The 13740-nt window shown below is 36.5% G+C and overlaps 1 protein-coding gene across 4 annotated transcripts in view; it reads left to right on the top strand.

Annotated features, from left to right (window-relative positions):
* Positions 1-12257, top strand: part of LOC124353170 (transcription factor kayak) — a 35761-nt gene extending 23504 nt beyond the window's left edge. For 3 of the 4 annotated variants that reach the window (XM_046803040.1, XM_046803039.1, XM_046803041.1), the window contains exons 2-5: positions 6269-6425; positions 8478-8659; positions 9740-9847; positions 11270-12257. In XM_046803040.1, the coding sequence (XP_046658996.1) occupies positions 6269-6425; positions 8478-8659; positions 9740-9847; positions 11270-11770 (948 nt within the window). In that variant the 3' untranslated portion in view covers positions 11771-12257. Of the gene's footprint in view, positions 1-2607; positions 2726-6268; positions 6426-8477; positions 8660-9739; positions 9848-11269 lie in introns of those variants that run through there. The other variant, XM_046803042.1, reaches the window with a different exon arrangement.
* The last annotated feature ends 1483 nt before the right edge of the window (positions 12258-13740 follow it).

Raw genomic sequence — 13740 nt, 5'->3', positions numbered from 1 at the left:
ATTATTAGATTGAATGATGGCTTCTTATGTATTATACAGGACCACACTTCGTTTGTGTTTGCACCAGAACACACGATCCTAACCCTTTCAGCATAATACAAAGAATCAATATTCAGACATTTAAAATTATTGTAGAATAACACAAGATACCTTGGGGATACATTTAGTGCAGAATAGTAATAGTGTAGAATTTTTCGAAATTGTGTTTTATTTATTTATAATACAAAATTGTTTACATAATGAATGAATTCTTTTTTTGTTTTTTATTTACCTGCCCAGTCCAATATTTACCATGAGGGCAATCACAGAGAAGCAAAGCACAGATAAACTAATCAATGAATAAATCATATTTTTATTGCTTTCAAACAATTTTACATTGCATTTACAAACGTCAATAAATAAAGCTAAAAATCCTGCAGTTTGCTATTCTAAGATTCATTCATTGTACGCATACATACATTAAATTACATTCTCCCTCTCATTCATACATGGCTTCAGTATCGGTACTAAGTTACGAAAATTAGCGGTCCCAGCGGCGTAACACGAACTCATCGAATCCGTAGCCCTTCTTTGTCTGTGTATAATGGATATAGATAGACGTGATCATGATTCTAAAGTAAGCTAGTGCATTAGTACACAACACGATAAGGTACTGTTACCTGTAGTCTACAGAACTGAGTCGCACGTCACAGGTTATCTTATCGGGATCAGTTCCAGGGAGAGCGGATCCGTGTGTCCCTAATTACTGGTGATAACGGTAAGGCACTTTCCTGGCCGACCACTCCTCCTACACCGGTCTCGTTTTAGACAACACGTATGCGCACCGCCCTGCCCGCGCTATAATCTTGTCATGTTTGTCAACCTGCGCGTACATAACCTCAATTCGCGATGTGAACGTTTTTGTTGATCTTCAATGTTTATGTTAACATTTACCGGTTATATGTAAGAAAAGCAAAAGAAAACATGGCAGAACTAGCGATATAAGAAAATAAAGAGTTAGGGAAGAGATGCGTAATCCAGAAATTATATTAGTAATAAAACGGAAAATGTTAGTTCGCATAAGAGAATGATACTGTAATTTGTGTGCTGGTATAATTTGTTTCCGAATCGAGTTTTAGATAGTATGATGATTCTATGTTCGAAGTTCATTGTTGACGATGAGGATAACGATAAAAGAAGTATCGCAAAAAGAGAAACCCAGTGTTAACGTGCAAAACGTAAACGATAAAACTTGGTAATAAACTCACGAAGGTTTAGTGGACAATAAACAAGTTCTTTACGTACCGTATTACGTTTTTGTTGTCTATGGTTTGTTCGTTACAGTGAATTTGGATTGTTATATTTTTAAATGCCTAACCTTGTGTTTAAATACTACACATGACAAAGAAAGAGCTTTGCAGTGGTGTAACTATAATTTGGCTTTTGGGAGAAGGGGAGTTGATGAATGTGTTTGAAAAGCACATACCTCATCAAGTGACGACTAAATTAATTACATTCGATAGACATAATTTAAAGTAAAACTAAACTACTATATTTCAAACAAGTTGGATTGTTGTTATAGAATATTATTTGTTTAGTTCCTTGGGGGGGTTTATCCCCCTCATCTCCCCTGCTTAGTTACGTCACTGAGAGAGCAGATATCAGTTCTATTCAATGGTCGTGTTTCTGTTGGTTCAACACGATGATAAATGGCCGCGATCGTAGTAAAATATCGGCTATTCAGTACGGCAGCAGATCGTAAAGCGTAACACATTTCTTTTCTTGTAGTAAAATGTATTTTGGGAAGAAGCAGGGTTGGTGGAATAGTATATTTACATAAAGGATATTTCATTTCTCACACTATTAATTATATAAATATGAACGTCGTCTCAAAAAAATAAAAGGACTTACGGCTTACTGTGAAGAATTATATAGATTTTGTGACAGCTGAAATATTAATAATTTATTTATCATGGGAATAAAAGAGAATAACATTACAAATATATTTTAACATGTACTCAATATCTCGAAACCTGTTTGGGATATAACACTGTTTTTGTAAGAAAGCGCATAGGTATTGTTATATGCCTTCCTAAATACTTTTTATTTTGTATAGGTTCATAAACACATTGGATCGAAATTTTGTAAACTTCATTTTTATATTTTGACCTTTTGGTCTCAAAATGAATTGAGATTTCTTACTTGTACCAAAATGAGCCTATGTAAAAAAATGCCTATAGGACGTTTCTATTATGAGTAATCGCACGGACGGACGGACAGACACACTATAAGAAGGTCATATTAAAAAAAAACAACTTAATATAACAGTTTTGACGTATTCAGTTAATCATTTTTTATGAACACAAAAAATTGTGATGTCTGGTTTCTAAATAAGTTGTAACTAAAGGAATGATTCCGTATTATTATTTGTATTCTTAAGCTCAGTTAATATTTCATCATCCAGAGTTCAGCGACCTCTCTTGTCTAGGAGGAACATACACGTAGTCGTCTTTCTGATGTCCACGTGTTGTATGTGTAATCAAGTGTTCAGTGTCCTGGCCCAGAATCTCGAGCTGTGGACAAAGACCAGTATCAATGTCGCGATAGGCTCGTGCCATGTCTTGTATCTGGGATTTCCCCAACTGCGTCATAGCGAGTGCGGCGCGGCGTCGTGGTGGGGATCGCTCATTGTCTAACGTTGATGGTTTCCTTGTCCAGTCAGTGTAGTCTTCATTGCGTTAAAAACGTACGTAACAGTTTTATGTCGTTTTTAGTAATGTATTTCTCCGAATTTCCCTACCAATTTCAGTGGAGTTTTCCTTCTGAAGAACAGAGCACGGACGATATGGTCATTCTTGAAATGGTTTGTTTACCCAATGTGACTTGTGCGGTGGTATGACGTATCAGCAATGTTTGAACTTCGAGTGCTTTGTAGGCTATGCGTCCAAACTAGTATGGTGCGGTTAATTATCGAACCGCAAAATACAGAAATTATTCTCTTTTTCATCACTTTCAACAAGTATATTGTTAGTTGCCACCATAACAATATTGAACGATTCCAAGTATTTTATATTATGCAATTCAGAACACAGGCAATTAATTTGTTATCACTTGATGTATATAAATACAACTACATATTTAATTTTATGATCAGTAAAAATATTAAGTACGTTCTACACGCATTTATAACAACAACAGCGCAAGATCTACTTTATTGCCTTCGAACAATGAAATGGCAGCGACCTAAAGCGTAATCTGTGTAATGCGCAGGTTATATTTTGTTGGCATTGGCATTGTCAAGACAAAGTGTAGTGTAAGTGGCTGTGGCAGGCTAGTCAGCTGATGTTGCACAACAACCTCCCTCCCCTCCCCCTTCCCCGTCACTACTGTGCCATTGGTACTGGTACTGTACATCTTGCACAACGAAACACCTGTGCGTGTGTCTTCTGTATTCTGCTTTTCTTCTGCCCTTTAGTTCTAAGTCCTTCTTTTTCCTATCAAATCTAATTGTTTTATTAATTTATTATATATACCACAAACCAGTATATATATATATATATATATATATATATATATATATATATATATATATATATATATATACACACACATACATCTGTTAGTATTTGTCTAATCTAACAGAAAGAGGTTATAAATCGTGTATGTTATTTTTGTTGTTTATGATGATAACAAAAATAATTAATAAAAAGATGCAATTCGTAGTTGACTGTTTATAAATTGTAATTAAAAATAACACACCTCTGCTTACATTGACCAGGATAATTAGTACTAATTAAGTAAAACTTGACGTAAAAGATTATTCTTTTACTGTTCATATGAATGTATTATATAATGTATTCGTATTGATACAAATATTAATGTGTTCAGAGAAAACATAAATTTCATAACACTGCAAACATGTGAATTGCTGTTATTGATTTTACTTTAATGCTGTCTGTGATAATACAATATAATTATTTGAACACGCACATATAAAATCCCTAATGCATAATTGGTATTTTTGTTTAGATTTGAATTTTTAACGTACATAACCAATTAATTTGAAATATTTTCCTATACACAGTAGGCTTAAGGTTTATTTTTTACATTTATATATTATTTATCAAGCCCCATGAAATTTGTTTCTAGAAAACAATATAAACTATGAACCTAATAAAAAAAATGTGGCACTTATATTATCATTCTTCTTCAGTATGGAGTTGAGTTAAAATTCCTGTCGTAAAAGGAAGAAATATTTATTTTTTTATGTGAGTAGAAATTAGTCGTATTTTTCTGAATCTGAGTTCTATGAATGGAGAGGCATCTGTAAGCAGAAGGTGCTTTAGTGCATTGTTCCTAGGTTACAGAGATAACAAAGTGACAAATTGATAAGGTGAGTATGTTATTTGAACAGTTGTGAGTCAGTGTGAGTCACAAAAGGGTTTCTTGAGACAGAGCATTGTTCTCACACAACAGGTGTGTTACAGCACTTTCAAAATGATTTCTTCAGTATCTTTAGGCCAAAAATTATGAATTAAAAAGTAATTGAAACAAAATATTGTTTTTAAATTACTTTTGAAAAGTTTAACACTTTAATGCTATGGCTCATATTTAATTGTTAGGCTTCATTCACTTATGTATTGATTTACAACAAACTGAAATTCCACAAAACTCTAGATTTATCAATTAACTCCCTGATCTTTTCCTTCTCAGTACTTTCCATTTGTTCCCTAAAGACTAAGAGAATCTCAGATAATATAAGGTTAATTTTGATATTGACATATCTCTGGCTCCTTGCTGAGGGATCTGGACTACTATGACTTATAATACTGCCATAGTTAAACTGTTGAGTGATATTTAAGAATGGCATTCAACGTTGGACACTGGATATCATCAATATACAAATAACAAATTTAAGTCCATTAAAGTTTCCCCACATCGTCACAAGACTAAAACACTGTCAATAATTTTAATTTTGAACCCACTAGTTCACTTAATGTTCAAAGAAAGTGTCTCAGATTGAGTATTACTGTAAATCGTTGTAAGTTCTTCATCATTTTCCATATTGTATAGCCCTAAACTGCTGATTGGCTAATAACAATAACACGTAACTTCGTCAAACATTTTAAACTGTAGTCGTTACCTTACCATTGTTTTGACTCCTACCAAGTCATCTTCTGCTGCTAGATCATATCATCCATACGCGCAAAAAATTGCCACTTATAATTCTGTGATTTACCGACTTTTTAAAGTGCTACTGAATGTAATTAATTATAACAAAGAATGAAATGCCATAAAATATATTGCCAAGGCCAATGTTTATAACAACCTGTGATGGACAAAAATAGTCAAGAAAAAGAATAAAATATTATTCAAAAATTAAACGGAAAATGAAAAACAGGACAAGAAGTACATATGCGTTGAGTACAGACCAACAATACAGCATTACACTACAAGAGACTTTAAATCTCATGGTATAGATCTAGTCTTTAAAACAACAAACCACACCAGGAACGTTCGAGATATAAATCTCAGAATTCGGAAAAATAAGCTCAAACCGGTGTTTATTAACTAACTTGTTCCAATTGCCATAGTTTTTACATCGTTTAGGTCATTCAGCCAAAGATTTAAAGAGCATTGCTTGAAACTTAAATTAAAAAGCAGACTTATTTGTTTGCTCAACATTTGATGAATGAGAACCACACAATAAATGAAATTAATGAAAATCCGGATGTTTTCCATCAATTTTACAAAGCCAGCAAATTAAACACGCTTGAAGAATATGAAATTTATAAACATTCGCAAAGGAATTTGATAGGTGAACTCATGTTAAACGAGAAGCTACAATTCAGCTGCAACACCATCACAACAGCATATCTCCAACCGACTGATCAGCTGATAATGTTGATGCACCGGGAACTGGAATCACCTAGTGTCAGTTGTCCTGCTTTCTGACGGACGTGATGTTTTATCATGTTTATTATTCGTGTGTGCTTTATTCATTGTGTTTTGTGCTGTGTTCGTAAATTTTAAACTACGACAACTCCAGATGGATAATCCTTGCTCCTAATTTTTATTGGCATTGACACCAGAAGATGACTTACTAAAGTCAAAACTATAGTAGTGTTATGACTACTGTTTGACTAAAGTATGTGTTATTTTTATTAGCAAGTTCTTCTCCCATGATGTTGTCTACAATTTGATTGTAATTAGCTATTTATTTGTCAGTATCGCTCAATGGCTTGTGGTTGTAATTTGTTAAATTAATCCAAATGTGGCATTGTTGCAGTTGGACGGCCTGCAAGGTATTCCAACCCGTACCACGCCCACAGTAACGCCCACCACGCTGCGCAACATTGAGCAGACCTTTTTCGACCTGCAACAGGAGGAAGCCCACCACAACCAGGCGGGCTTTGTGCCCCCGGTCGTGCAGCCTGTGTCACACGGTTAGTAATATAAAACTGAACCCCTTGTTACACTGTTAGTAATATAAAACTGAACCGTGTCACACATTTAGTAATATAAAACTGAACCCCTCGTTACACTGTTAGTAATATAAAACTGAACCCCTTGTTACACTGTTAGTAATATAAAACTGAACCCCTTGTTACACTGTTAGTAATATAAAACTGAACCCCTTGTTACACTGTTAGTAATATAAAACTGAACCCCTTGTTACACTGTTAGTAATATAAAACTGAACCGTGTCACACACTTAGTAATATAAAAATGAACCATGTCACACGGTTAGCAATATAAAACTGAACCCCTTGTTACACTGTTAGTAATATAAAACTGAACCCCTTGTTACACTGTTAGTAATATATAAAACTGAACCCCTTGTTACACTGTTAGTACTATAAAACTGAACCGTGTCACACGGTTAGTAATATAAAACTGAACCCCTTGTCACACGGTTAGTACTATACAACTGAACCCCTTGTCACACGGTTAGTACTATAAAACTGAACCCCTTGTTACACTGTTAGTAATATAAAACTGAACCGTGTCACACGGTTAGTAATATAAAACTGAACCCCTTGTCACACGGTTAGTAATATAAAACTGAGCCCCTTGTTACACTGTTAGTAATATAAAACTGAACTGTGTCACACACTTAGTAATATAAAACTGAACCCCTTGTTACACTGTTAGTAATATACAACTGAACCCCTTGTTACACTGTTAGTAATATAAAACTTAACCGTGTCACACACTTAGTAATATAAAACTGAACCGTGTCACACACTTAGTAATATAAAACTGAACCGTGTCACACACTTAGTAATATAAAACTGAACCCCTTGTTACACTATTAGTAATATAAAACTGAACCGTGTCACACACTTAGTAATATAAAACTGAACCCCTTGTTACACTGTTAGTAATATAAAACTGAACCCCTTGTTACACTGTTAGTAATATAAAACTGAACCCCTTGTTACACTATTAGTAATATAAAACTGAACCGTGTCACACACTTAGTAATATAAAACTGAACCCCTTGTCACACGGTTAGTAATATAAAACTGAACCCCTTGTTACACTGTTAGTAATATAAAACTGAACCCCTTGTTACACTGTTATTAATATAAAACTGAACCCCTTGTTACACTGTTATTAATATAAAACTGAACCCCTTGTTACACTATTAGTAATATAAAACTGAACCGTGTCACACACTTAGTAATATAAAACTGAACCCCTTGTTACACTGTTAGTAATATAAAACTGAACCGTGTCACACACTTAGTAATGTAAAACTGAACCCCTTGTCACACGGTTAGTACTATACAACTGAGCCTTCTACTAGGTTGTGATTTCTTCACGTACCACCAAAGGTATCAGTAAGGTGAATTTGGTAAATCATAGAGTTGTGAAAGTAAAAATATTAATAGCACATGAAAGTACAGTTAGTAAAGAACACGAGGTGTAAGTGTGATTGTTTATTTTTGTTTTCTTTGCTTTCCTTACTTTTTACCCTGGTTTCGTTTAACTTTTTTTTAAACTTCTGTTAGAAAAGAGATCTAATTCATTACAAATCTTGAATGAATGATTGTAAAAACTTAGCTGCTGATAATGAAGCTTGCTAGAATTTGATTTTTAATGAAAGTTTGGTCATAAAATGTTGTGTGTGTTCTGTTTCACACTAAAAGCGCAGAATGATAAAAAGGTTTAAAAAAATTAATAAATAAGTAAATGTTCACCTCTGAAAAATAATATTTATCCGGCATTAGAAAATTATGTACTTTGTACCAAATATTATTTTCATATCTGTATATGGGGATGTTAAGATTATACTCTCTTATGATGTGTTAGACATATATATATTGGGATTGAAAGGATTAGGCAGCTGTTTTAGCAACTGATTCAGATAAAAGCATAAAAGACTAAAATTGGACCCTGGCAACAAATTCATTTTTTGGGCTAACGATAGTTTTGAATTATTTTCATAATTTTGTTCCAAGAAATGTGTATAAAGTAGTGTAATGTTACAGGTAACGGGCTGGTCATGAACCTGGTGGACTACAAGAGCTGGGGCGGTGGTAGCACTGTTATCGGAGATTCACACTCCAGCAACGATAGCAGCATTACATTGCGCAGCACACCCTCTATTACACCCCCTACCACAACACGCCGGAATATGGGTGGCCGACGACCGACGATCAAGGACAAGAACGTGAGTTGGAGAAATTACCAAATAATGTAGTGCTTAATAGATTTCACCATTTTAGGTTTTGTCTTAAAGGTTGAATTCATAATTTCTCAATTTATTTCTCTATACTACAAAAATGGTTGTATCTAAATGATTACCAATGTTAGTTGTCTGAAACAGGCTGCGTCTAGTTGTGGATTGAAATTGTTTACACGTTTACGCCATCATTAATGGTGCATTACAAACTTTTTTACTCTTTACTTCATGAAAAGAAGCTGATAAATTGCACTTAGTCCTAAAAGGACCTTTGCACTGCTTCTGGAGTGATGGATATTCTTGATGGGTAATGTTGGAGGTAGGAGCTGCATCCTGTTGAGATCATTCAGGAATGATTTTGCGCATCAATCTTAAGTCAGTGCTGATGGCCGATCGGTCTAAGATGTTGGACTTTGAGTCTGAGTTAGAGATAACGCAGGTTCGAATCTTGTCTGTAATCCTTGCACTTTTTATCAGTACCATTCGACCTTGTACTGTATCGACTCTTCCCCTTATTCTGTTTGATAAGATCCTCGCACAGGCCAGTGGCCCGTGCAGAACAAGACATAAAAGGGGATGGCTTTTCCTAAGTCTCCTTGGAAGAAGGGGAGGCCAGCTCTGTACCAGCCTCTGCAGTCTAAGTTTGCAGAGTGGCTAGGTTAGCAACTGCCATTAACACTAAGAGAGCTCCACCAACTCCAACAGTCATCCCCCGCTGTAGACAAAACCTGTAAATATACCCTTGCACCCCAATATATCTACTTTTTGTTGTTTTAGTGTAGTGCCGCTCCTGTACATCTATAGGATCCAGATTTAAGTGATATCGGTTTTTGCTGTATCCAGTGTAGGTTCATCTGGATGCTATCAGAAGTGAAACCTTCTGGTCGACATACATCTGTTAACCGTACTACTGTTAAAAGTGTAGATCTACTTTATTTACTGACCGATTTTTATGATCCAGGTGTGTCAGAATTTTTATAATTGGTTTTTACAACTTTTATTATCTGTCCTTTAAACATTTTCATAGTCATTGTTTTGTACAATATCATAATTAAATTGTTTGCGCAGATTTCTCCTGAGGAGGAGGAACGGAGGCAGGTTCGAAGAGAACGCAACAAGCTTGCGGCGGCTAGATGTCGAAAACGAAGACTCGACCATACGAACGAACTAATTGAGGTAAGAATAACAAGTGATTTTGTTGTCTTTCGTAACCTTGTATTAGATCATCTCTAGTTTCATCTGTATAAAGTATAATAATTCGGATTCATCACAAAATCTCAAGAGGTTCTTACTTTATTTGTAAAAGAACAATTCTAACAATCTTCTAATCTAACTATAGGAATCTGCTAAAAGTCCTAATTTAAAGAGTGAACTTTCTCAAAAACATTTCTTCCTATCCATTGGCAGCTCGAGAATTTTATCTTCATAGTAAAAGATCAAAATCACCACAATATGGTTATTTTGTGGACTCTCAAAAGAGAAATTGTGTCTTTGCTGTCATTAAACTGTAATTTGGAGATAAGCTGAGGTACATCTAGAGTGAAAATTCTGTTTTTACTAAATTTCTTTATTACTATTACAGCACTGTGACAAAAGTTTTACGCGTGCTCTTGACAAAGTGATGGGAATTTTAGTTTGGCACGAGTTGTTTTTGTTCCATGTTGTCTTGACAAGGAATATTGGAATTCCTACACCATTGTAAATTAAATATGTGTTAGTTCTCAAGGCAAGGGGCATTAAACTTTGTATAATTCACGGATGGGTTAGGTATATGAAACATGCGATTATTGGTAAGGAGACAGTGAGGCATGAGTGAAATGAGCGTAATAAATGAAATTGGCAACCATGTTTGGTTAATAATAAACTCATCTGTAATCCTGAATTGGTTATCATGTTGCGGTACTGATGTCCACAATACTGACCTTTTTAATGAACTATGCCCCATGTATGGGGTGGACGGACAGATCAGATCCCGCACAGCTGTAATTGTCAAGTTCAATAGCTGTCCTGTGGAAATTATCACATTTATTAGTATCAGTTCAAGTTTTCGTTGTATTTATATACTCTTTCCATGAAATTGTAACAAATATCTATACCGTGTCTCCATGAAATAATTCATTAAAAAGTTAACTTCAAGTCTTTGTCCTCACTGAGTACCGTAACTGTTACGTAGGAAGACAACACTAAATGCTCTTAAAGACCCAATAGATAAAAAATGAGTGACAACATCCTTAACAGTGTATTGACTGTTGAAACTGTCACTTTTTTGTTCTTTGACCTCATAAATCCGTTAATAAACTTAACTGGTTCCTCACATGTAGAAAATGAATTACAGATGGAATCCCATGTATTCGTTGGAATTTCAAATCAACTTCAATACAAACATCTCTAAGTGAAAGTCAACAGATGCTCTATCCCTCTAACCAACAATGGAGGGTTAATACTGTGCATTATTATGATACTTGCTTTCAGTGTCAGTAGCAGGATTTTATTTATTAATTAATTTTATGCTCAGTCGAAAAAGTTAATGTAGGTAGTGTTTTAAAGTACATTTTTACCATTACATTTAGGTCTAATGTGGTTTTAATTCCTCTACAGGAGACAGAGGGATTGGAAGACAAGAAACAGAGTTTGCAACAGGAAATCCAACAACTGCAGATGGAGAAGGAAGACTTGGAGTTCATCTTGGAGACCCACAAGGTCAATTGTCGTCTGACCCGATCCGACTCTCCCCCGGATGTAAAGCCATTCGTCAATTCACCCAGAGTAATGGTAATTAAAGAGGACCCCGAGTGTAATCAGCCGTTGCAGAAGAAGATGGCCAGGCCCCGCCCGAACTCATTACCTGTTGCGGCGTTCAATCCACGCAAACTGCCATCGCTGAACGGAGGAGTGTCGACAACTGAAGTGGCGGGGGTGTCCATCACCACCCCCACAGCGGGGATGCCCTTCAACTTCGACTCGTTGATGGACGGCGGCACCGGACTGACCCCCGTGTCGGGGCCACTAGTACCGTCCTGCGCCAGCCAGCAGCGGACCGGCTGTGTCGATCTATCAAGCCCCGACTCACTGCCCACCAGCAAGCTTGTCTCACTCTGACAGTAGGCCATGGCGGTAGCCGAACATATGCCATGTTGTATTTATTAAAACAATTAATACGAGATGTAAGATTTTAATTTAATAATCACATGATACCGATATTGTATTTCACATGTAACCTGATACTCCGGTATCACGAGTAGGTTGGGAGAGTGTCTGCGATCTCATTCGTGTTAGTTATGTTCACCATTGAGCTCTGCTCCCAGCATTTTAACTATAAGATATTTTTATTTATATTGTACAGAGATTATTATAATTATTATTATTATTTACCATGAGTTTTATCGAAGTAAGAAATAGAATATGCCTGTGATGTCAGCTTTTCTACAGATTGGTATACAAAATGGTCCACGTACTGCGTGGATAAATATTTTTGCAAATGTTTTCTTACCAAAGATGTTTTCTATGTATTGCCACCACATGCCTTGTAACACACCTTTGGAAGTATTTTCAAGCGTAAATTAAAGTTGTTTTCTATTTGATATAATTGTAGTTTTATTATTTATACTACCCTGTGTTCAGTTCATCAAATGGTTTGATTGGATGTATAATTTTTATCTCTGTATTGAGTAATTGGAAAAGTTATACTGAAGCGATGTGTTGCTCAAATTTCCTGTTAACTCTTGGTACACTCTTAAGTGAACTACCTACAACGTACTTATCTTCTCTGGTCACCCCATAACAGCATACTTATCCTCTCTGGTCACCCCATAACAGCATATTTATCCTCTCTGGTCACCCCATAACAGCATACTTTCCTCTCTGGTCATCCCATAACAGCATACTTATCCTCTCTGGTCACCCCATAACAGCATACTTACCCTCTCTGGTCACCCCATAACAGCATACTTACCCTCTCTGGTCACCCCATAACAGCATACTTACCCTCTCTGGTCACCCCATAACAGCATACTTATCCTCTCTAGTCACACCATAACAGCATACTTATCCTCTCAGGTCACCCCATAACAGCATACTTTCCTCTCTGGTCATCCCATAACAGCATACTTATCCTCTCTGGTCACCCCATAACAGCATACTTACCCTCTCTGGTCACCCCATAACAGCATACTTACCCTCTCTGGTCACCCCATAACAGCATACTTACCCTCTCTGGTCACCCCATAACAGCATACTTACCCTCTCTGGTCATCCCATAACAGCATACTTATCCTCTCTGGTCACCCCATAACAGCATACTTTCCTCTCTGGTCATCCCATAACAGCATACTTATCCTCTCTGGTCACCCCATAACAGCATACTTACCCTCTCTGGTCACCCCATAACAGCATACTTACCCTCTCTGGTCACCCCATAACAGCATACTTACCCTCTCTGGTCACCCCATAACAGCATACTTTCCTCTCTGGTCATCCCATAACAGCATACTTATCCTCTCTGGTCACCCCATAACAGCATACTTACCCTCTCTGGTCACCCCATAACAGCATACTTTCCTCTCTGGTCATCCCATAACAGCATACTTATCCTCTCTGGTCACCCCATAACAGCATACTTACCCTCTCTGGTCACCCCATAACAGCATACTTACCCTCTCTGGTCACCCCATAACAGCATACTTACCCTCTCTGGTCACCCCATAACAGCATACTTATCCTCTCTAGTCACACCATAACAGCATACTTATCCTCTCAGGTCACCCCATAACAGCAGACTTATCCTCTCTGGTCACCCCATAACAGCAGACTTATCCTCTCTAGTCACACCATAACAGCAGACTTATCCTCTCTAGTCACACCATAACAGCAGACTTATCCTCTCTAGTCACCCCATAACAGCAGACTTATCCTCTCTAGTCACCCCATAACAGCAGACTTATCCTCTCTAGTCACCCCATAACAGCAGACTTATCCTCTCTAGTCACCCCATAACAGCATACTTATCCTCTCTAGTCACCCCATAAGTTATTTCTGCACACTACTAGAGGTTACAACAGAATTAATGGTAG

Source organism: Homalodisca vitripennis, chromosome 1 (assembly GCF_021130785.1).
Source record: "Homalodisca vitripennis isolate AUS2020 chromosome 1, UT_GWSS_2.1, whole genome shotgun sequence".
Classification (NCBI taxonomy): domain Eukaryota; kingdom Metazoa; phylum Arthropoda; class Insecta; order Hemiptera; family Cicadellidae; genus Homalodisca; species Homalodisca vitripennis.
The sequence above is the reverse complement of the archived record's forward strand: the minus strand, read 5'-3'. Positions and strand labels throughout refer to the sequence as shown.